The 25,141-nt window shown below is 53.7% G+C and overlaps 1 protein-coding gene across 1 annotated transcript in view; it reads left to right on the top strand.

Annotated features, from left to right (window-relative positions):
* TNFRSF12A (TNF receptor superfamily member 12A) overlaps positions 1 to 20,885 on the top strand; it is a 36,622-nt gene extending 15,737 nt beyond the window's left edge. Inside the window, exons 2-5 of the mRNA XM_069651957.1 lie at positions 10,367 to 10,468; positions 13,134 to 13,268; positions 15,824 to 15,878; positions 17,252 to 20,885. Coding sequence (XP_069508058.1) covers positions 10,367 to 10,468; positions 13,134 to 13,268; positions 15,824 to 15,876 — 290 coding nt within the window. The 3' untranslated portion in view covers positions 15,877 to 15,878; positions 17,252 to 20,885. The remainder of the gene's footprint in view (positions 1 to 10,366; positions 10,469 to 13,133; positions 13,269 to 15,823; positions 15,879 to 17,251) is intronic.
* The last annotated feature ends 4,256 nt before the right edge of the window (positions 20,886 to 25,141 follow it).

The following is a 25,141-nucleotide window of genomic DNA, read 5'->3' as shown; positions in this document are numbered from 1 at the left end:
TCCCCCACGCCACTGGCCTCCTGCTCTACAGTGCACTCTCCCTCACTCCCCCCCACACCACTGGCCTCCTGCTTTACAGTGCACTCTCCCTCATTCCCCCCCCACACCATTGGCCTCATGCTCTACAGTGCACTCTCCCTCTCCCCCCCACACCACTGGCCTCCTGCTCTGCAGTGGACTCTCCCTCATTCCCCCACACCACTGGCCTCATGCTCTACAGTGCACTCTCCCTCGTCCCCCCCCACACCACTGGCCTCCTGCTCTGCAGTGCACTCTCCCTCGTTCCCCCACATCACTGGCCTCCTGCTCTACAGTGCACTCTCCCTCATCCCCCACACCACTGGCCTCCTGCTCTACAGTGCACTCTCCCTCATTCCCCCCCCCACACCACTGGCGTCCTGCTCTGCAGTGCACTCTCCCTCATTCCCTCACGCCACTGGCCTCCTGCTCTACAGTGCACTCTCCCTCATTCCCCCCCCCACACCACTGGCCTCCTGCTTTACAGTGCACTCTCCCTCATTCCCCCCCCACACCACTGGCCTCCTGCTCTGCAGTGCACTCTCCCTCATTCCCCCACACCATTGGCCTCATGCTCTACAGTGCACTCTCCCTCACTCCCCCCCCCACACCACTGGCCTCCTGCTCTGCAGTGCACTCTCCCTCATTCCCCCACACCACTGGCCTCATGCTCTACAGTGCACTCTCCCTCATCCCCCCCCCACACCACTGGCCTCATGCTCTACAGTACACTCTCCCTCATTCCCCCACACGCCACTGGCCTCGTGCTCTACAGTACACTCTCCCTCATTCCCCCACGCCACTGGCCTCATGCTCTACAGTACACTCTCCCTCATTATCTCACGCCACTGGCCTCATGCTCTTCAGTGCACTCTCCCTCATTCCCCCCCCACACCACTGGCCTCATGCTCTACAGTACACTCTCCCTCATTTCCCCACACGCCACTGGCCTCATGCTCTACAGTGCACTCTCCCTCACCCCCCACACCACTGGCCTCATGCTCTACAGTGCACTCTCCCTCATTCCCCCACACCACTGGCCTCATGCTCTTCAGTGCACTCTCCCTCATTCCCCCACGCCACTGGCCTCGTGCTCTACAGTACACTCTCCCTCATTCCCCCACCCCACTGGCCTCATGCTCTACAGTGCACTCTCCCTCGTTCCCCCCCCACACCACTGGCCTCCTGCTCTACAGTGCACTCTCCCTCATTCCCCCCCTCCCACACCACTGGCCTCCTGCTCTACAGTGCACTCTCCCTCATTCCCCCCCACACCCCTGGCCTCCTGCTCTACAGTGCACTCTCCCTCATTCCCCCCCACACCACTGGCCTCCTGCTCTACAGTGCACTCTCCCTCGTTCCCCCACACCCCTGGCCTCATGCTCTACAGTGCACTCTCCCTCATCCCCCCCACACCACTGGCCTCCTGCTCTACAGTGCACTCTCCCTCATTCCCCCCCACACCACTGGCCTCATGCTCTACAGTGCACTCTCCCTCATCCCCCCCCCACACCACTGGCCTCCTGCTCTACAGTGCACTCTCCCTCATTCCCCCCCCACACCACTGGCCTCCTGCTCTACAGTGCACTCTCCCTCATCCCCCCCACACCACTGGCCTCCTGCTCTACAGTGCACTCTCCCTCACCCCCCCCCCACACCACTGGCCTCCTGCTCTACAGTGCACTCTCCCTCATTCCCCCCCCACACCACTGGCCTCATGCTCTACAGTGCACTCTCCCTCATCCCCCCACACCACTGGCCTCCTGCTCTACAGTGCACTCTCACTCATTCCCCCCCCCACACCACTGGCCTCCTGCTCTACAGTGCACTCTCCCTCACCCCCCCCCACACCACTGGCCTCCTGCTCTACAGTGCACTCTCCCTCATTCCCCCCCACACCACTGGCCTCCTGCTCTGCAGTGCACTCTCCCTCATTCCCCCATGCCACTGGCCTCCTGCTCTACAGTGCACTCTCCCTCATCCCCCCCTCACACCACTGGCCTCCTGCTCTACAGTGCACTCTCCCTCATTCCCCCACGCCACTGGCCTCCTGCTCTACAGTGCACTCTCCCTCACTCCCCCCCACACCACTGGCCTCCTGCTTTACAGTGCACTCTCCCTCATTCCCCCCCCACACCATTGGCCTCATGCTCTACAGTGCACTCTCCCTCTCCCCCCCACACCACTGGCCTCCTGCTCTGCAGTGGACTCTCCCTCATTCCCCCACACCACTGGCCTCATGCTCTACAGTGCACTCTCCCTCGTCCCCCCCCACACCACTGGCCTCCTGCTCTGCAGTGCACTCTCCCTCGTTCCCCCACATCACTGGCCTCCTGCTCTACAGTGCACTCTCCCTCATCCCCCACACCACTGGCCTCCTGCTCTACAGTGCACTCTCCCTCATTCCCCCCCCCACACCACTGGCGTCCTGCTCTGCAGTGCACTCTCCCTCATTCCCTCACGCCACTGGCCTCCTGCTCTACAGTGCACTCTCCCTCATTCCCCCCCCCACACCACTGGCCTCCTGCTTTACAGTGCACTCTCCCTCATTCCCCCCCCACACCACTGGCCTCCTGCTCTGCAGTGCACTCTCCCTCATTCCCCCACACCATTGGCCTCATGCTCTACAGTGCACTCTCCCTCACTCCCCCCCCCCACACCACTGGCCTCCTGCTCTGCAGTGCACTCTCCCTCATTCCCCCACACCACTGGCCTCATGCTCTACAGTGCACTCTCCCTCGTTCCCCCCCCCACACCACTGGCCTCCTGCTCTGCAGTGCACTCTCCCTCGTTCCCCCACATCACTGGCCTCCTGCTCTACAGTGCACTCTCCCTCATTCCCCCCCACACCACTGGCGTCCTGCTCTGCAGTGCACTCTCCCTCATTCCCTCACGCCACTGGCCTCCTGCTCTACAGTGCACTCTCCCTCATTCCCCCCCCCCACACCACTGGCCTCATGCTCTACAGTGCACTCTCCCTCATTCCCCCACGCCACTGGCCTCCTGCTCTACAGTGCACTCTCCCTCACTCCCCCCCCACACCACTGGCCTCCTGCTTTACAGTGCACTCTCCCTCATTCCCCCCCACACCACTGGCCTCCTGCTCTGCAGTGCACTCTCCCTCTTCCTCCCCCCCACACCACTGGCCTCCTGCTCTGCAGTGCACTCTCCCTCATTCCCCCACACCACTGGCCTCATGCTCTACAGTGCACTCTCCCTCGTTCCCCCCCCACACCACTGGCCTCCTGCTCTGCAGTGCACTCTCCCTCGTTCCCCCACACTACTGGCCTCCTGCTCTGCAGTGCACTCTCCCTCGTTCCCCCACACCACTGGCCTCCTGCTCTACAGTGCACTCTCCCTCGTTCCCCCACACCACTGGCCTCCTGCTCTACAGTGCACTCTCCCTCGTTCCCCCACACCACTGGCCTCCTGCTCTGCAGTGCACTCTCCCTCGTTCCCCCACACCACTGGCCTCATGCTCTACAGTGCACTCTCCCTCGTTCCCCCACACCACTGGCCTCCTGCTCTGCAGTGCACTCTCCCTCGTTCCCCTACGCCACTGGCCTCCTGCTCTACAGTGCACTCTCCCTCGTTCCCCCACACCACTGGCCTCATGCTCTACAGTGCACTCTCCCTCATCCCCCCCCCACACCACTGGCCTCCTGCTCTGCAGTGCACTCTCCCTCGTTCCCCCACACCACTGGCCTCCTGCTCTACAGTGCACTCTCCCTCGTTCACCCCCCCCACACACCACTGGCCTCCTGCTCTACAGTGCACTCTCCCTCGTTCCCCCACACCACTGGCCTCCTGCTCTGCAGTGCACTCTCCCTCGTTCCCCCACACCACTGGCCTCATGCTCTACAGTGCACTCTCCCTCGTTCCCCCACGCCACTGGCCTCCTGCTCTACAGTGCACTCTCCCTCGTCCCCCCCACACCACTGGCCTCCTGCTCTGCAGTGCACTCTCCCTCGTTCCCCCCACACCACTGGCCTCCTGCTCTGCAGTGCACTCTCCCTCGTTCCCCCACACCACTGGCCTCATGCTCTACAGTGCACTCTCCCTCGTTCCCCCACACCACTGGCCTCCTGCTCTGCAGTGCACTCTCCCTCGTTCCCCTAGGCCACTGGCCTCCTGCTCTACAGTGCACTCTCCCTCGTTCCCCCACACCACTGGCCTCATGCTCTACAGTGCACTCTCCGTCATCCCCCCCACACCACTGGCCTCCTGCTCTGCAGTGCACTCTCCCTCGTTCCCCCACACCACTGGCCTCCTGCTCTACAGTGCACTCTCCCTCGTTCACCCCCCCCACACACCACTGGCCTCCTGCTCTACAGTGCACTCTCCCTCGTTCCCCCACACCACTGGCCTCCTGCTCTGCAGTGCACTCTCCCTCGTTCCCCCACACCACTGGCCTCATGCTCTACAGTGCACTCTCCCTCGTTCCCCCACGCCACTGGCCTCCTGCTCTACAGTGCACTCTCCCTCGTCCCCCCCACACCACTGGCCTCCTGCTCTGCAGTGCACTCTCCCTCGTTCCCCCCACACCACTGGCCTCCTGCTCTGCAGTGCACTCTCCCTCATCCCCCCCACACCACTGGCCTCCTGCTCTGCAGTGCACTCTCCCTCGTTCCCCCACACCACTGGCCTCCTGCTCTGCAGTGCACTCTACCTCGTTCCCCCACGCCACTGGCCTCCTGCTCTGCAGTGCACTCTACCTCGTTCCCCCACACCACTAGCCTCCTGCTCTACAGTGCACTCTCCCTCATCCCCCCCCCCCACACCACTGGCCTCCTGCTCTGCAGTGCACTCTCCCTCGTTCCCCCCCACACCACTGGCCTCCTGCTCTACAGTGCACTCTCCCTCATCCCCCCCCCCCCCCACACCACTGGCCTCCTGCTCTGCAGTGCACTCTCCCTCGTTCCCCCACACCACTGGCCTCCTGCTCTGCAGTGCACTCTCCCTCATTCCCCCCACACCACTGGCCTCCTGCTCTACAGTGCACTCTCCCTCGTTCCCCCACACCACTGGCCTCCTGCTCTGCAGTGCACTCTCCCTCGTTCCCCCACACCACTGGCCTCCAGCTCTGCAGTGCACTCTCCCTCGTTCCCCCACACCACTGGCCTCCTGCTCTACAGTGCACTCTCCCTCGTTCCCCCCCCACACCACTGGCCTCCTGCTCTACAGTGCACTCTCCCTCATCCCCCCCCCACACCACTGGCCTCCTGCTCTGCAGTGCACTCTCCCTCGTTCCCCCACACCACTGGCCTCCTGCTCTACAGTGCACTCTCCCTCACACCCCCCCCCCACACCACTGGCCTCCTGCTCTGCAGTGCACTCTCCCTCGTTCCCCCACACCTTGCGTCACCACCTTCAGAGGCCTCAGGCACTGTAATGCGGCCTCACTCTTCCACAGGCCGTATCCAGTGCCGCAGCGTCTCGCCTGTTCGCCATCTCTGGCCGCCAGCAATATAATCATGTGTATCTATGGCTGGAATAAGTAAAGGTAGTGTATTGCTATTGGCATCCACCATCCCACGCCAAATTACCCCAGGCAGTGTTTGTCCTGTCAGAAGGCTACTTACCAATGCATATAAATGCACGTCAAGTGAGTCTCACTTCTCCCAAGTCACTGTTGCCAGATGATTGATTTATTAATACAAATCACAGCGATGGCAGCGCGTGTGTGGCCCAAAGATGCCCACAGAATGTACCACTGAGAACCGAGCAGAGGACACGGGTCCTTTACAATGGGGTGAGGGTATGTGACAGGAAGACCAGATGTTGCAGAAGAAGGTGGAGTCATACACCAGGGATTAGGACAGCGTGACCTAGGAATGGGAAAGACTGCCCCTTGCCCCCCCCCCCACTTTGCTTGGAATTAACAATCATACGAATTTGGTACAAACACACACACACGTGGATTGGAGCCCATTTCGTGGAGCTGTGAGGCCAGGCACTTGGCCTCATGAATCAGTAAGACGTGTCACATTGAACATATGCCTCTCAGGACATGTTTTGGGACCAATTCGCCAGCAACGCTATAGGAGCATCTGTTCTCGGCCTTGTTTATGTGTCCTGCGCACTTTCTTCAATTGTGAGGGGGGGTGGGGGGGGGGATGAGTCATTATTGAAAGTGAGACTGAAATCTGGGCACACAGTACAGCAAAAAATGATCCATGTTTAATGACTACAGTCATATATTTCATAAATAAAGTAAATGTTCATCTTGAATAAGATGCAACAATGATCACAGTTACCTTCTATCAGAATGATGTGCCTTGCACTTTCTCAAATTGAAGACAACTTCGTTCCTTCAAAAAGGAAAGATGAACACATCAATTAGGTGGTAGACTGTAAGTGTGTCTTTAATAATAATGTAGCATGTATATAGCGCTACGAACCCTCAGGCTTCTGAGCGCTGCTTATTATTACCCACGATGTGTAGTGCTCATTTGTGAACCTCGGAAGGATGTAAGGCTGACTTTGGCCCGGCCGGGATTCAAACCTGTGTCAGCAGGCTCTGCACAGATGTGAAAGGGGGCGGTCAGCAGGCTCTGCACAGATGTCAAAGCGAGCGCTCTACTCACTGTGCTGTCGGACCTTTCACTGTCCGTACGACGCCTTTCGGGCTTTCGGCCCTTCATCCGGGATATCACCTGCCCATTTGAATGACCTTCCATATTGACCTTTAGGATATGTTCGCTTCCTGTGATGTAACCTCCCATCGCATATGTCAGTCTCCTCACTTTTTCTGGGTTTTTTGTAAGGACTTGAGCCCTGGGGTATGAGGCTGCGATGAGCTGGCACTGCATGAGGTTGAGGGGTTGGCTGGGGGGGGGAGGCAGTGCTCGCGGGAGGGTTCTCCATGTCCCTGCCGCAGAGGTGTTTGCTCCAGGTGACCTGGACGGAGCGTGGTGCGCTCTCGCTCCGTGGAAAGGCGCTCGGACAGCAAGGGGCCTTTCCTGTGCGGTGCGGACGTTCATGGGATGGGGGCAGGGCAGGCGAGCACTGACGCGCATCCCTACTCGTTTCGTACGTGAATGCTGCCTCACGGACACCCCACATCCCGTGCGTCCCACTCTTCGATGTTGTCTGTCTCATTCCTAAAATGTCTTGCCTCGTACTCCTCAAGAGTCTCACTCACCCTCCCAATCACTTGCCTCTCACTCTCCAGAGAAGTCTCATTCACCCCCGTCCCCCATGACGTGCCCCCTTCTCTTCAATGGAGTCCATGGGCGCAACTTTAGGGGGGGGGGGCGGGGGTGTTTGTCCCCCCACTTTCATGGCCCACCATTTTGTGCCCATTCATTTGGCTGGGGCATCTTTTCTCCGGATGTCATGTACCACCCCCAACATTTTCAGCAAAGCTACTCCACTGATGGAGTCTCACCCCCCCCCCCCCCATCACTTTATCTCGGGAGGATAGCTCAGGGCAACGTGCTCGCCTATCCCAGGGTCTGCGCTCAGAAACCTCTGGGTATTAATTACGTTTTAAATAACCATCCCACTTTTCAGTGAAGTCTCCCCTGCCTTCGCCACTTGAGTCATTCATTTCCCCCATCACTCGCTTCCTTCTCCTGAATGCAGTATCACTCAGACCCCACACCCTTTTCTTGCCCTTAAGTGTAGTGTCGCTCACCCCCTACACCACTGTCCCATGCTCCGAATCTCACTCATTCCCAGTGACGGCCGCCACCAGTCCCGGAGTGCCCTGTCGGATTATGTAATCCATATATTTAGAGCCCCCCGCCCGCCTCGGTGTCGGGGCGTGCGCAACCGCTGGCAGTGGGTGGGATGCCCTGGCCCACTGCCTGGCCTGGAGCAGCCTCGGCGTTAGCTGATCCCCGGTGTTGGATGCCCCATGCGTGCCCGGCCCTGTGACGCCCTCGGCTAATATTCGCCCCATTCTGCTGAGCGCGAGCATTGGGTTGTTTGTTGGGACTGACAACAAGACATCGGAGCCCTCTTCGTTGACAGAACCCCCCCCCCAACCTATACCCCCCTCTGACATCACCGCCTAAAATACCCATATCACCCTCTGACATCATTGTCCAAAATACCCAGATCACATCAGGGTCAGCATTGCAGCAGTGAGTCATCGCTTCTCCACCCGACCACCTAATCTTGCAGGAGGCCAGACTGCTGAAGGTCAAGGCCGACGTCCGCAGGTCAAGTCAATGCACAGACCCCTTCCCACAGCAGGACACCTCCCATCCACCCAGCTCTGTGGAAGGGCATCCCTCCCCTCCCAGCTGCACCAAGGGAACGCCCATCCCAGCTCCTCATAGGAAGGGGGAGATTGGTGTAGAGGGGAGTCTGAGGGGTATTGAAGTGGTTCTGGGCTCCGGGGCATGGCCCCTTTTGATGTGAGGGGAGGGAAGCACAATGGGGGAATGACACGGGAAAGGATAGGGTGGCGCTGTTTGCACAAGCGGGGGAACAGGTATTGATCCTGGAGGGGCATGGCCCCGGGGCGAAAGCGGGACGCCCGGAAAAGGGGTAAGGAGACGGTAGGGTCCACGGGATAGTTAGGGAGGAAATGGCTTTATTTAATTGTTGGGGGAAAAATGGAAAATGTTTAATTATTTAATTGGTTGTTTAAAATATTTCTTTAGTTTGTAAGGCCATGGAGCCAGGTAAGCGCTTAATTGTAAGCTTTGGCCTGTCACATTAAAGCAACCTTTTCCACTTTTAAATTAGTCTGGGTTTTTGTGCAGTAAGCCAAAATGAGAACTGCTTAACTGGTCCTCGGCCCATGCACACTCCCCTGAACGGCGAGGCTACACGTAGTAACTGGATTCACTAGGATACAACAGTATCGGGGAAATGTACATAATGTCACCGGGAAAAGCCATTGGCGACATTATATAGGGTGACGGGTTGCTGAGATGTCCCATGCTCCCCATGTAAAAACTAAAAAAATTCAGGGGTTGCGGGGGTGTCTCCCGCATGTTCAATGTAATAATGTCTCCGCAAAAAACGTTTTTTTTTTGTCTGAGAAATGTTTACATGGAACCGATACGACCAATCTTAATTCCATAGAAGTGTTCTCCCCTTCACTAAATCCCAGTATAATTGAAGAGTCTCCCCTTAATTCACTGATGCAACACTCAGCCAGCCCCCATAGCCTTATACCGATACACGCACCACGCCTGCTCTGGGGGAGTGCCCCCTCTCCCCCACACCTCTTTGCTGATGTTCCTCTGCATTACCTCCAGGCAATTGTTCAGAACGTTGCTGTCCCTCCCGTTCTTTTGTTATTGGGTGAAAATGTTGCCAACTCAAATGTAGTCGGTAAAAAAAAATGGCGGTGAAAAGACCTTTCTCGTGAAAAAGTTGCCAGGCAAAAAGTGGCCAAAAACGCAGTGCTGTAAGTGGTGGGGTTAAGGAGAGTGTGTGGGGGGGGGGGGCTTGTTATAGCCTGGTCTATAGCTAAGATGGGCTTTGGAGAAAAGCTTGGCGTTCGGGTTAGAGTGAAGCCTTAGGCTACATTGTGGGTATGGATTGGGGTCAGGCTGGTTGCGAAGGGCTGGCGATGTCGGGGCTTGGCTCAGTGTTCGAGTAGATTGGGTTATGGTAAGGCTAGGGTGAACATGGTAAGGTTTCGGGTTTGAGGTGAAGAAGAGGATATGGAGGCGGGGGAGGCTGATGGATGCTGGGGTGATGGAGAGGCTAGGATAGACCTATTGGGGTAGAGTAAGGCTTGCATTAGAGTAGGGGTGCCAGTGAGGGCATGGGGATAGCGTCGCTGTTCATTTATTTGCTGTTGTCTAGCAAGTTGCATGCAAGACGCTTTGCTGGAGGTTTTGGGGTAAAGAGAACACCTGATGTTAAGGGGTGGGGAAAAGGAATGTGGTTAGAAGTAAGGTCAAGGGAATTTTGGAGCACTGGAGACTGCCTGATTTGTTTAGAGGTTTGGGTCATTGTTAGGGTTACAGCCCTGTACTTTTGTGTGTTTAAAAGTAGTTTTTTTTGGCAACCTCATCACTGGCAACGTTTTCACTTTCCATTTTTGTATAGAGCGGCCGCGTTTTGATAACTGCTTCCTGTTGCCTACCTTTTCACATGACTACACTTTCCTGGCAACATTTTGACCACATGGAAGTGTTCTAGTGTTGGACGAATTAATGCATTCATTGTTTCTAATGTATTTGTGTTTCTTCCTTCCCTGCTCCCTCTCTCGTTTCTCCCTCCTGCTCTGCCTCTCTCACACGCGTCTCCTGACTGCCCTCTTCTCTTTCTCCATTCTTCGCACCCTTGTTCCCTCTTTCCCATTCATCCCCACTCCCTCCCTCTGTGCTGTCCTCCCCGCTCCCCCTTTTATCCACCCCCACCCCTTCTTTTCCAGGCTCCCAGTGCGCCAAAGGGAAATCGTGGAGTTCGGATCTGGGGAAGTGCATGAACTGCGCCATCTGCCAGGAGTCCCACAAGAACGACTTCTGCACCACGTGTAAGTCTGGGTCCTCTTCACTCCCCAACCCCCGCCCCTTCAGGGTCCTGCGTTTGGAAGTTCGTTCATCTGTCACGGGACATGTCCCTCGGGGCTCACCTGCTCAAGGTTGACTAGCACTCTGTTTTTCTGTTTATTTAGTGAATGAGTTTCTTTAGAGAGACGTTTGACACCTCACAGCTGGGGCGGACTGGGAACCAAAGAGGCCCTGGAAATAATGTTCAAAGCGGAGCATATTATTTCAGCAAACCCATCTAGGGCTTGCCTTAGCGGAGGCTGTGCCCCTGGCAGCAAAACCAAGATCTACCCCCCTCCCCACCCTCGTCATGCAGGGAGGTGGGAGCCACATTTTTCAAGGGGCGCTGATGTGAAAAGATCAGCATCCTATTATTGAGCCCTGCTCCCTAGAGCGGGGTGCATTTAATTTCAATAGGGTGCCTGCCGCGCCTTCTCCCACCATGCCAGCTTGGGGGAGACCTGTACAACAAGTGTTTTTTAAAAGCCTTGAAAGACTCTCCCAGAGCTGGTGTGGTGGGTGGGGGGCTAATGGCCCTGCGCGGCCGTCCCTGAGCCCATCCCTGAGCCCATCCCTTTTCCTGTGACAACATGTTGAAATAAAATAGGTTACCACTCAAGAGGCCTATGTTGCAGAGGCCTACTGGGAAATCACCAAAGTTCCCTGTATGCCAGCCCACCCCTCCCTTAAGGACACTTCAGAGCACTGATTGGTGCATGTTCTTGTCAACAGCTAGCTGAAGGCCAATTGAATACGAGGTGTGAGTCCCTATCCGGTGTCGCTAGTAACTACCCCGTCCATGAATGGGCCCGAGTCCTGGGCCAGCTGAACAGCTGTTTTACGGTCCGTCCTGAAGCACGTGTGCTTTGGTGCTTCCCGAGGACTGATCTCCGGGCAGGACATTCCCAGCTTCTCAACGGATTGTTCCATGTCGGATACTCCTGGTTCAAAGCACTGTCATTATGAAGCCTTTTGTGCCTCGGGCGTTATCAGGGGATAATGACTGACCTGTATGGGAGGAGCATGATCGCTCAGGATGAGGACCAATGTTGGTAAGGCTTGTAGCGCACATAATTGTTCAACTAAAAATGAAGGTGAAAGCTTTTAGGCAGCTGTTCAAGTCAGAACCCATAACAGATTATAGACTGAGCGCTCAGATTGGCTGAGAGGATGTCGAACAGGTAATCCACGTGATAATGGGTGTTATTTGCCCAGTTTAGTGCTTCCTTTAAAAAAATAAAATGTTATTGTGTTTTGGCTTAGAAAAATAATCCTTTCACAAACATACGTAAAATAACAGTAAAAAACGAACCATTAAACGCCGTTTAGCAACCTTGGAAGGACGAGGGGCCGAGGTCGCTCCTCTTGGGATTCAAGCCTCTGCGTTATGGATTGCACACAGAGGTTTGTGGCCAGCTCATAACTCACTGAGCTAGCTCATCACTGAATGGCCAAAGGCTTCGGGTCAGTGCTTTAAATGGGCCGGTGCTACCCGGCCCTCAGTACCACCACCTTATTTTTGAGCATTTGATTATCGCCACTTCTCAGGGGCTGGAATGGGCATCCGCATCCAAGTGGTTGAGCTGGCGGTCAGTAGTGCGCAGAGGCTGCATGGCACTGACGTAGCGTGCCCGTGATGCATCTACTCGCAGCGCATTGGCAGTGAGTGGCAGAAAGGAGAGCAAGCACCATGCCACAATTAGTCTACACAGACGCGCGCGCACTCTCTTTGGTACCAAGGTTCAGAACGGGCGATTGGCCGGCCCTGAGCCAAGATGGAGGGCGCACCCAACCCCTTCTGAGCGTACCATCGAGGTTGCGTGTTTCGATGGCTGGCAGAAGTTGCTTGTTGACCGTGGCCCCCAGGTTCTAACAGATTCCTGCCCCAGCTAGTGTAAGATCATTCTTGAGGCTAACCGACTGCTAGGAACCCGAAGGCTTGGGGCTAACTTGGCAGAAAGGCGGCCTTGTAAATTGACCACCCCCGTACAGTCTTTCATGTCCGTTTACCGCCATACCCCTTGCCAGTCACATCATAGGGGGGGGTATGTGAGGTCTACCAAGCTTCTGTCTCCATGAACACACATTAGACGAGGCTGCAGTTGATTGCCAGGTTCTGCCAGCCCTTCGGGTATTAGCGCCCCCCCCCTGCAGCTCCATGCCCCCCCCGAGTCACCATCAGCAGTGATGGCACTCCTTGTGCCCTTGCAGAAGGGGATGGGGGAGGGATGGCGGGGTTAGAGGTGACAAGTGAAAATGCAGACTGAAATAAAAGCATGGCGGGCCGCGTATAATGTATACACGAATGTAAGACACGTCCACAGTGGCACTTGGTCCTACTCCGGGGACCCCCCCCCCCACTCGCCTCAGCGAGGGGCATTCCCGCAGCAGCGTCTGGGAATCGGCCATCCCCGAGGAGAGCCCTGCTGTCGGGTTAGTCTGGCCCATTCCCTGAGTAGGCCGCGGTGAAGTGAGAGGCGGCAGACGGGGAAAGGGAAAGCTTAGTGGGGGCTCTGTGGAGGGAGGGGCGGCCGGGGTGCGCTTTGGAGGGAGAGGGGCAATGGGACCCAGGGGGGCTGCGAAGTTCAGAGGCTGCACGCGCCCTCCCTCCCCCCTCACTCACGCCTGTCCTCCATGTTCTGCGCGCAGGTGACGTCATCCTCCCACAGAAGAATGAGCTGCTCTGGCCCATCGTGGGCAGTGCCGTTGGCGCCTTCACACTGCTATTCGTCATCACCACATTCCTCCTGGTCAGACGGTGCAAGAAGAAGGAGAAATTCACCAGTGAGTATTACCTCTCATTGCCAGTAACCTTCTGTCTTCTGTGCCCCCCCTCCAGATGTTGTCAAGCAGGTACCCTTCCACGTGACATCTCTATGATGGGCCTATCAGGCGGTATTTGCATAATTGACCTAAAACATTTGACTTAAATTTTTGCTTTTTTTTATTTTATTTAATTAAATATGTATATGGGGGTGGGTATGGGTACATGTTATGTTAAGCTATAGGTACTTGTATAGCGAACCGTCACCAACGAATTGGTCCCCAGGCGCTGTGGCGTATCTGTAAACCAGGAGGAGGGCAGGCAGAGTTAGTCGGGGGGAGTGGGAGAAGTGGTGTGCTGTTTGTGGCTTCAGCTCGGTATAAACCGCGCGCTGAGCTTTGTTGCGAGTATCGGACCCGACAAGACCTCGTGTGCTGTAGGTGTTTGTATGTAGTTGATGCGGTGTGGTGAAGTGCGTGCGGATTGCTGGGTGAGGGATGGTTGTGTAAGTTTTGGGTGGGATAGGTATGCAGAGATTTGAAAGTTGGGTTAGTGGGGTCTGTATCCTGCTTCTAATACTTCTTGTTCCAGTTTAGTTGTGGTATAGATTAGGTGGGTGTGGGGAGGCTGGGAGGGGGTGTTAAGGGGGTCTCCCCCTGCATTTTAGACTGAAAAAAGGTCAAATGTGATTCGGTCAAGTGTGATTAGGGCAAATAGACCCAAACCGCCTGACATGTGGGATGCGGGGCGGACACTGGGTCAGAGTGATGATAGGCAGTGTAGCATTCCTATATGTTCTTTATGGGCTGCAGAGCATCGAGCAAGCAAGCGGGGAGATGCTGGCTTCGCTCTTCTACCACTCTGGGTCTATTTTGCATTCTGAACCTAGAAGGGACCCCGGGCTCCCATTTTGTCAGCCCTCTGCCACCATATAAACACCCTGCGGCACAGCTAGAGGGATTACCATGTCGTGAATTCATCTTGCCGGCTCTGCCGCCTGCCCGCAGCTGTCACTCTCCTTAATATCTCATCACCCAAAAATCCCGGACACCCATTGGCCAGCCGGTAACTGGACACTAGAGGCGAGAGAGGGATGCCTGTGACTGCGGCTGGCGGCCCTGCTAGGGGAGACGGCTAGTAAATCTGAGCCGCCCCCGGGATGAGCAAATGTCTCCTTGTATCTTCCCAAAAATTGATTCCGAACTGTGATGTCAGTGCCTCCTGAGTTCAACAGGTGGGTGTGAAGTAAGGTAATCCTCTTTGGGCCTTTGTCCAAGACACTGGTGTCTAAAGCTTGCATCAAAGGTCTACTTTGTTGTGCTCTCCCTATATACAGCACCCCCTTTGTCCATCATGCTCGGCCACCCAATGATAACAGGTAGTAGCTTTCTAGAGGCAGGTTGGTCATTGTGAGTTGGGACCCACCACCCATGTTCGATACATCATGTGACTAGTCTTAGCCTCTGGTATCAAGAAGTTTATTATTGTAAAGGATTAGTGTTCAAAGCCTGGTGTCCGTCGTTGAGTTCTGCAGCAGAAAGTTGATGGTGGCGGGAAACCATCACTGTTCAATGGCCAATGTGTCCAACGTTGCATTCCTATTGGAGCTGCTTGATCGCTGGGATACGTTCTGAATGTTCCGTCGATCATGTGTTCAATGGTGACTGCTACGGCATGCGGTCGAATGTTTGGGACCCATCATAAATGCTCATGTGTAATGTAGCCAAATATTGAGTAGCTGAGTATTATGAGCTATAGCCAAGATGTAATGGTTTACGGGGTCCACAATCGGATTCTCCAGCAGGCTGTTGTGTGGTGCGCAGCGGTCAATGGTTGATGGTACGAATGCCTAATTTTCTGAAACCTTGTCAGTGTTCAACGGTTCGAGTGTCCAAGAATTGATTGCTACGGGAGATGGATAATCTTTGTGGACCATTATCATTGTGTCGTGTATCCAATGATAGATTCCTGTGGCAGGCTGTTGAGTGTGGTGTGCAGCGGTCAATGGTTGATGGTACAAATGCCTAATAATGATTCCTAGTTTTCTGAAACATTGTCCGTGTTCGATGGTTCGAGTGTCCAAAAATGGATTGCTATGGAAGATGGATAAGCTTTGCAGACCATTATGATTGACCTGTATCCAATGATCGAATTTCCTGATGCAAGCTGTTGAGTGTGGTGCGCAGCGGTCAAAGGTTGATGGTTCGAAGTTTTCTGAAACGTTGTCAGTGGTCAATGGTTCGAGTGTCCAAGAATGGATTGCTACGGAAGATGGATGAGCTTTGTGGATCATTATCAGTGTGTCACGTATCCAATGACCGATTCCTGCAGCAGGTAGGGGAGCTTTGGGTGCCGTTGCCATGTGTACAACGGTCCGCTCCTGCAGGGTGTGGGTGAGCTTTGTTACCCACTGTGCCCAGTGGCCAATGATCACTTGCTATAGAGAGTTTGAGCCTTCACCATTGAATTCCTAGAGTGGGTGGTTGAGTTTCGGTAGCCGCCAATTATTGCTCCTTTGTTGATGGATAAGCGAGGCATCTCTGGGATTTAAGTTAATGTGGTCATTCTCTTTCAGCTCCGATTGAGGAAACTGGTGGCCACTCGGCAGAGGAATCGCTACTCGATTAAAGGTATAGCGGCGTGTACTAGCTCAGGTGCTACTAAACCACAGCCTCGCACGCATCATCGGTCTCTGACTCAATTCCAGACCATTGGCCTCTCCCAACTCAGTGTGGCCTCCCTCCTTTCTTGTGTCACTGCTCTCACACTTGCCACTTGATGCACCTAGCACTTACCCCCTACTCCCCTGCACGTTCTCCCCCTCTGCACTTCCGCGGTCGGTCTGAATGCTCACATGGCCTTGTAGGTCCGCCTCTACCTTACAGTGTTATATCTAATTTTACTCCCATGCACCCTCCCTCTGGGTTCTTTGAATTGGTGTATACACGCCTTACAAATGCACAGTAAATAAATAAATAGACTCTCGCACTTTTCCCTTGACTAGCCCCACATGCTTTAAATGAGTCCCACACATTCCTCCAAACTGGCCTCATACACTTCAATGAAATCACACTCCACCTGCATGTTGGGCAGGCAGGCCTTAATGAGCCCTCACTCAGTCTGTATCGCTAGCCTCATACATTTTAATGAGTGCCCCTCGGTCCACTCTGGCTGCCGTAACTCAGTTTCTCTGTCCGGGCTCTTGTAACGCAGGTGCTGAAGAAACTTCGCTGATTTTTAGGGTGAAATTGATTTGCCATGCGGCCCTCAGAGCTGAGAGTCAGACATAACCCCTGCCCCACCCCCCCACGCAATCCATCGCACACTCTTACCCTGGCACGCCGTTTGCCATGGAACATGTTGCCTCACAACGCTGAGAAACATTTCAAGGTACGAGCCGTGCCTAGAAATCCGCTCCATCTCTTTTTCCTCTTTGGAGAAATTAAAGCCAGCTGCTTCCCAAAGAAAATATGAGTAAGTGCCGGCAGCCGGCACACCCCAGACGGTCTGTAAGGTCACGGAAAGACGACGGCACAGCTCCCGCTCCCACGTCTCGTGGCCCATGGAAGTCACCCAACAGCGAGTGCCTAAAGAGAACCAAGAGCAGTCTGTGTCTGCTTCCACCTCCCTTGGATGTCTCAGGGCTGCTGAGCCCTGTCTGGCTGAACCCTTAGATGTCCAAGAGAAGTGAGCCACCAGGCTGAGCTCGGTATGAAACCTGCAGATGTTTTGGACTACGACTCCCGTGATCCTTCACCATTGACTATGATGAGCAGGGATAGTGAAAGTTGTAGTCCAAAACAATTGGAGAGTCGAAGATTGCAGGGCTCTGCTCTACACATAGAGGCCACTGAGGCCGACGGCCTCTGCTCCAGAATAGCAAATGCACACGTTTTTTGGGGGGAGGTGGAGGGGGGCTAGCTATGCGCACCCATGTTTGCATACATGTTCAATCTTGCCTGCTTTATCCCCACTGGCTAAAACCCACTCCTCTCCTCCGCAGGTCAAACATGCTGGTGCTAACGGTGGATACTGACCATTTCCGGATCTGGGCCTTGGTTCGGGGAAGGACCGCCCTGAATGCAGAAGCTGGGGTGTCGCTTCCAGTTGAACGCAGCCTGGTCTCTGCCCCCCGAGGACCTCACCATGTGCCAACTCGGAGGGCGGGGTGGTGCCATGCAAGCGCCGAGGGCGCCACGGATTGGACTCTCTGCTCCCGTGCAGAACTTTTAATTTTATTTTTAATAGCAGAGTTTTTTTTAATATATGTATTTTGAGTGGGAGGAGGACCACGAGTCCAGTTACTTAAATGATGCAAGACTTTAAAGCTATGCCTTCAGGGCGCCTAGTGGGGAATAATGCACTATTTGCACAGGGTTACGCACGGGCTGTCGCTATGGGGATGCGACCTGCACGCGTGGGCAGCTGAGGGGGGGGGGGGGGTCTCGCGCCAGCATCTTTGCCCAGTAGGTCAGTTGCGTTTGGATGTTGGGGAGAACATTAGGGAACTACATTGGTGACCCAGAGTGTCCTAAGCCCCTCGTTCTTCCACTCCCTTTTGCACTACAGATGCATTCTGGGAATCACTCTTCCAAAATCCCTAACCGCCTAGGATTTCTATGCCATCGTCATCGCCTCACTATCCCCTCACGCGCCAATGTTTCAGGAGTGATCTGCCATTCTGTGAAATCCCAAGGAAAGCAAGCTCCTAACGCCGACCGGAAACGTAAACGGCTGCCCTACACTGACGGGTGATCAAGGAAGAGATGTTTGAAAAGGCATTTGGTAGTTGTGAACTTTGTTTGTGCTTGCTGTAGGTACACACAAGGTACACACAATAACACGAAACCTTGCGCAGTTTGCATCTTGGGCCTGGCAAGGAGACTCGCGGACTGAACACTGCACGCTTTGCATCACCTGATGTTGAGTGCTTTGAAACACTTTCCTGTGTATAGGCGCTATATAAATAAAAAATCCAATCTGTCTATTTTAGGTAGACGCCCAAAATGCCTGTCAACACTAGGATTTTCACTGTGTAATTATTGTAGGTATAGCGGCAGGCAGGGTTGCTACAGCCAAGAAGTTCTTATGCTGCCTTTTAGGCCCCCTCCTGTGACATGGTGCTACCTGTACCTCAAAGGCCAGTAGGGCCGGAGCAGTGTCTGTCAAGGAGCCTGCCATGTGACAGACACTACATCAACTCTAGAGCTGGAAGACGCAGGCCTAAGCAAGGCTGTCTTCATGTTAGGTGCCAGAATGACATGGTAAGTGGGGGGAGAGGCTTGGGGCGCTACCCATAAGGGTGCCTGCTTTCCCTGTTGCCACAGTGGATGTTCTGGCTCGGAGGCAGTGGGAGCTTGAATGGAAAAGCGCCAAGGAGCGAGAAAGAGTAGGTCAAAAGAGAGATGGCGCGTCCGGGGTGGACTGGGAACCAAAAGAGGCCATGGACATCATTTTCAAAATAGCCCATTTTTAGGCAGCCAAACCCTTTTCCTATGAGAAAATGTGGCAATAAAATAGGTTAACACACAAAAGAGGCCCAGAGGGAAATCTCCAGAGATCCCGGTAGGCCAGTCCACCCCTGCGGCACTTACGGGGTTACTTTCCCAGTATGAGCGAGGATGTGCACGCGGCTGCACTCCTTCCTGAACTGTGTCCTAGACTGCTCCTGTGCATAGGAGTAGAACGTGCCCTTTTCTATTCCTAGGATCTTTGTTGCTCCCTCTCCCCTTTTCAACTGTTCTCCTCACTCTGCGTGTCATTTATTCCTTGCTATCGTTTTCCCTTTCATCCCTTTCTACATTTCTTTATTTATTTTTTTTCTTCACCCTGCCTCTTTCACTCTCTGTCCCCACCCGTAGCATAGTTGACCTCTCTGCTCGAGTCTGCGGGAGCACAATTGGGGCAATTTGAAGCTCTCCAGATGTTATGTTATGATATGATAGGTTATTTATAACGTGCTTAATACCCAGATGGTTCTAAGCGCAGACCGAAGATTGAATTGCTCCATGCCATCTTGCTTCCAACGCGAGCACGCTGCCCCTGAGCTACCCTCCTGAGACTTTGGAGATGTTGTGCACTCCAAATACTAAGACTTACTTGCTGGCTGGGCCTGGTGGCAGTTCTAGTCCAAAACAACTAGGGGGGGCCTCTGATTTTAGTTGTTAGTACTGACCTGGTGACATAAAATGCCCCCACAACCCTGGTGCTATCCAACAGGCTGCTCTCACCTCAACTCCCAAGCCTTAATTAGGGGGGTGATACTGTGTGATCTGGGGCTCGTTAATGCATCATGGTCCGTGATTCATGGTGCCATTTTGGTTATCCCTGGTTGGTCTAAAATGTCAAAATAGCGTGGGGCAAATCTCCCCTTCTGAAGTTCTAGAAGCGCCCAACATCCTGCGCTGCAATCAAGTAGACCTACAATGAGGGGGGGTGAGGTGATGGTTGATGCTCGTGCATACTGTGTGACAAGGTAGAGCACCCTCGGGTGTACAAATGGGTGCAAACTGTACATGTGTACATATATACATAGTTAATCATGTATGGCTGGAGCGTCTCTTTCAGGAGTCTCCTTGACACGCTTTCTCACCTGTGAAGTGCTTTAGATTTCCCCATACATCTGGTCATTCTCCTGACAGTGACATGAGCACCCTCCGGGTGTTGGGTGCCACCTATAGTTCATGTAAGGTAGACCGATGGAACAATGCGGTGATGCAGGGATGTAAATATTATTTAGGGAGCTGCCTACTCCTGTTGGGGTAGATTTGTACATACTTTGGACTAAATGCACACAGGTGTGAACATTTTTGCTAAACGCCATTTTCTGTATATAAAGCTGTAAATATGTATATAAAAATGAAGTATTACGTAGAGTTAAAGCTGTCTGCCCATCAGTGGCCCTTCCTAACAGTTCATCACCAAACACTTCCAATGTTGCAATAACTGCAAGCTATGCATGGGTAAGAAGAACGCAGGCCCACTGTCCAAGGGCACCCATATATATATATATATATATATATATATATATATATATATATATATCCTTGTCCCCCCGCTGCTTCTAGGGGTCTCCCACCAGCCCCCAAGCACTGGACTATGGCTCTCATACATCAGGCCCCGGCAAAAAGTATTTCTCACCACTCTGGGCCCAAGTTTCCTGTAACGAGTCAGCAGCGACCCAGAAATCACGAAATCACAAAGGCTGGTCCGCAATGCAGTGTGCGGGTGTAACACTCTGCCAAACCCCTCGCCTGGATATGTACACGCACACGCACACACGCAGTTTGCGGATAACACAGCCTGGCATAGACGAGTTGGGAGAGGAACGTGGCTGGGCCACCAGATTTTATTTTTTTGGTAGCCAGGCTCGAAACATGCGCAAGAACAGCAGCAAGGGCTTGCGTGTGCTCCACTCTGCCCACGCACTTGCCTGAGCACGGAAACACACATTTATATTAAAGTATGAAAACCAGCCTGGTGCCGGTTTAATTTATGAGAGAATATGTTGTATTGTGTCGAAACATTCTATTTTGTCTGGAACTCGAGTGCCTGTTTCCGGTCATGCCTTGCCCTGGATGAGTTGATGCTCTCCACTGCTTTTTATTATAAAAAATAAATTGGAAGTTACAAACTGAGTCCTTTCTTTTCTGACCTTTGCTCGTGTGGTGGGAGGCAGTATTGGAGAAGGGTTTTGGAAAGGACTTTGGCAGGCGTGTTGCTAGGTCTGGAAAAGATCCGGGGCTATGCTAATTTCGGGACAGCCTTCCCCTTTAGACGCCTCTGGTATGGTATGAAGCCTGGGTAAGTGAGGCATTAGCCAGGACAGGTCTGACTGCAATGTGAGGCTTTTGTTCAGGTAGCAGACAAGAATAAAGCCGTGCTTGGGAGAATTTTGAGCCTGGTGTTTGTGAAGGATGTGGGGTGAGGAACCACTGCCCCCTGTGGTCATCCATGCAAGGTCAAGCGACCCACTAGCGGGCATCAGCGCTGCGCATGAGCAGGGTCCTCCTACTGAATGTCCATTCATTCCTTGTCTACTCTGCTGAGACTACTTGCCATGAGGGGGTATGCAGAGGCAATAGTGATGCTGGTTATTTGGGGGAAATATGGCTGAAGAGTTTCAAATAGTAAAGTCACTGACAGTGGCAATGCTGAAGTGTGACAAGTTGAAGATTTTGCAATCAGTCCTAACCACTGGCATTGAACCCGCCAAACCATAGTTTTTCAGCATGCTCTTTGTACTGTTGGGAGTTGTCCGGGGAGGGCAGGGGCAGGACCAAGGTGTGGGGAGGTAAGTGACGTGGGGAGGAACGGGAAAGGCAATGTGTATCCTGAAGGCGTGCAATGAAGACGTGGAGAGATTACTTCCGTCTCCACCTGTTTGTTCCCATGCAGTGAGGCACGCGCAGGTGCATGCTGAAGACCGGAAGCCCCGGTCTAGGTCAGGCTGACAGACCCGACAACTGGCAATGAGGACCGTGCCCCGCGTGTGCAGCCACAACCGCGGCGACCCGCGCACACATTCGGCTGTAGCAGGAAGCTCCCGACCAGTGCAAGCAAGAGGAGGAGGTGGCGCCCCCAGCCTGGCCTAGGGCCGCAATGGTGAGTGAGGAGTGCTCGGGGGAGCACTTGGGAGTTTACCGAAAAGCGACGGTGCTCGTACCTCAAGGAGGCCGCCGTTTGCCTACCAGGAGACACTTTAAAAAAATAAAGACGATTGGGAAACATTCAGGGGAAGAGTACACAGGAGGCATGCTGGAAGTTCCCTGGGGAGCGGTGCTCGTGCCAATTCAGGCGGCCGCATCCAGTGGGTACTACCCAAATTGGCCAGGACAATACGTATACCAAGTGGGTAAGGACAGTGAGCTGCCCACATGTCTGATCAAGACATGGTGCCAGTGAGCCTACAACAACAGGGCCATCAGTGAGTGGCAGACTCCCTAGCAGTGCAACTAAACAGCACACTCAATGTCACTGACACTAGCAACATGGGGCCAAGCTGGGTCCGAGACATAGACCTGTATCTAGGGGACATTGGCCCAGTGGACGATGCACAGCAGTACTGCCAACTGAAACTAGCGGTGGGCCCAGCCACCAGAGACATCATTGATGAGTTCCCAGCTGACCCCATCGACATGAGCCAGGGCCTCAAAACAGCTCTAACCACATACTTCACTCCACCCATCAACATAGGCTACCAAAGCCATCTCTTCCAAACCACAAAGCAGGCGAAAGGGGAGAAGCTGGATACCTTTGTAATTATACTATGCAGCAAAATGAAACACTGCAACTTTGCAAATTACTCTAACGCTGAGGCGCTCTGCTCGCAGATAATTGTAGGGTGTGAGTCACAGTCATTCAGGACAAAACTACTACAGAAGGTATGGTCCCTGGAGGAAATTCTCATGCTGGCAAGGGCGGAAATGGCTATTGACTCACAAGTAGAATCATTTGGGAGCCAAAAAGGTCAGATTCCACAATCCAACAGTGTACACAAATTAGTGGGAGCCTCCAGGGCGCCTGGTGAACCTTTCTGTTATTGATGCGGCTGCGAGTACCCACATGAAGGCTCCTGCACAGCTATTGGACAATGTTCTCATACTGCAGAGAAGGGAATCACTTAAGTCAGTATGCCACCTAGTGAGAAGTCTCGGTCGGGAGAACAATGGAAGCACAGCCAGCAGATCGTGAAAAAGGCCCACGATCATGGGCACTGAAACCTCTCACACGGCTGTGCGGATCTTTCAATGAGGAAAGGGAGAAGATAGGGGAGACCACGCATCAGTCGAGGAGAGGCACAGAAGAGAAAGGAAGAAAGATCAGGGAAGGAAAGCAGGTAACACCGGACGTCCTCAACAAGATCAGAGCGCCGCTCGAGGCGTCACATCCGCAACCTACTCGAACAATCACCGTCGGACAGCAAACTGAGTTCTTCAGAAGGCGAGCAAAGAAACAAAGGCTGCCTCTATGCGCTAGGAAATCGGAACGCAGCCAAACACAGACCCATGCTACTAATGCAACTGAACGAGGCCCAAAAGGAATTTCTCATAGACGCGGGCCCAACTGTCAATGTCATCAGCGAACGGGTATACCGGTCGCTGCCACACACTCCTAGCTTACTCCCGGCAGAAGTAGACATCTATCCATATGGCTAAAAAGTCCCATTGCGGTGCTTGGGCAATTCGAGGCACACTGCTGATACAAAACACAGACCATGAACATACCAGTACATGCGCTCTCCACCCCTACAGAGTCTGGGTGCATCATGAGCTTTAAGACACTGATCGAAATGGGCCTAATTCACATGCTCTACAAGCTCATGGTCCATAAATACATTGACACTGTGAACAAGATGGAACAACTCTACCCGGCCTTGTTTAAAGCAATCGGAAAGCTCTGGAATCGCCAAAGCACGCTTCATATTGACCCAGAAGTGCGACCAGTGGCGCAGCATCACTGGGGAATCCCGGTGAAAATACAGCATCAGGTGCACGAGGAGCTACATAAGCTATTAAGCCAAGACATCATCGAACTGGCGTCTGGGCCCACACCATGGATTAGGCAATCATTTGATCAAGTGCTTCATCTGTTATTGAGGGATTACAGGATCGCCCCTGACAGCTCGACAGGGAAGTGGCCTGCTGAAGTCATGTTTGGACGGAGTGTTCGCACCAGACTGCCTCAACACAAAGGGGCTCCTGAACACCGGGAGGGACACAGAGATGAGAAATAGGGACATTCAATCGAAAGAAAAGATGAAGGCCTACGCTGATCATAGGAGGTAAGCAAGATTGTCCACCCTAGAGATAGGGGATGTGGTGGTCGTGAAACAAACCCGGACCAGCAGAAGGGGACGCTTTCTTTCATGAAGATCCACTCATCATCACCAGGAAGAAAGACTCACTTGTCACTGCAGACGGGGACCGGCATCATGTGACCAGGAACTCCTCACTCTTTAAGAGTGCATCTGGGATACTTCAAGAGCCACGACAGGGACCACAGGAAGATGAAAGAGAATATTTCTCAGACGAGTCATATCAGGGCGATGGAGAGGAGTCGGATGCTTCGAGTCAGGAGGAAGGTGGTCCAAAAACGTGCTTTGGTCTATTCCCTCCAGTAGTTTTGTTAAAATTGGCCAAAAAAGTAGGTCAAAATAATGATGTGATATCTGGGTACGGTCGCAGACTCGTTTCCTGATTCGGCATCCGTGGACGCCTATGGACCAATCAGCGGGTGACTTGTTGACCCGAGGGAAAGGGCTGAACCAGTCCACAAAGGGCTTGAGCCAAACCCTGCAGACTCATTGAAGAAATGGGGTAAAGTTGTGTTGTTAATATTGTTGTTGGTGCTTAAATTGGGGGAGGGAGATGTAGTGTTGGGAGTTGTAGTCCAGGGAGGGCAGGGGTAAGACCAGGGCATGGGAAGGGAAGTGAGGTGGGGAGGAACTGGAAAGGGTGTGTGTATTGTCCACAAGGCCTTTTGGGGTCTGGGGCCAAATTACCTTCAACTCTCCCTTCCTAAATATCTTCCTTCTCGAGCACTTCGCTCTTCTGCCTCCAACTCCCTCAGGGTCAGCCGCTTCTCCAAGCAACGAGTTGGGGGTAGATCTCTCTCCGCAGCAGGGGCCTCCCTCTGGAACAGCCTTCCTGCCTCCCTGAAACTTGAGGAGAGCCATCTCTGGTTCTGGAAGCACCTTAAAACCTTCCTCTTTGCTTCTGCTTTCTCTCTCCCTCTCCCCTGCTAAATCACTGAAACTGTACTGAATCAGCAACTGGGCCACTCACCATCTCGGTCCTTGGCCCAGCCACTCTCCCCTGCACTGCCTTTCTGGCAACCCCTGCACTGCGGGACTGTCTCTGTATCCCTACAGCCCCCCTTCCCAGCACTTGTC

This window comes from Ambystoma mexicanum, chromosome 3p (genome assembly GCF_040938575.1).
Source record: "Ambystoma mexicanum isolate Mex_15411 chromosome 3p, UKY_AmexF1_1, whole genome shotgun sequence".
NCBI classification, from domain to species: domain Eukaryota; kingdom Metazoa; phylum Chordata; class Amphibia; order Caudata; family Ambystomatidae; genus Ambystoma; species Ambystoma mexicanum.
This window is presented reverse-complemented; position numbering and strand designations above follow the sequence as displayed.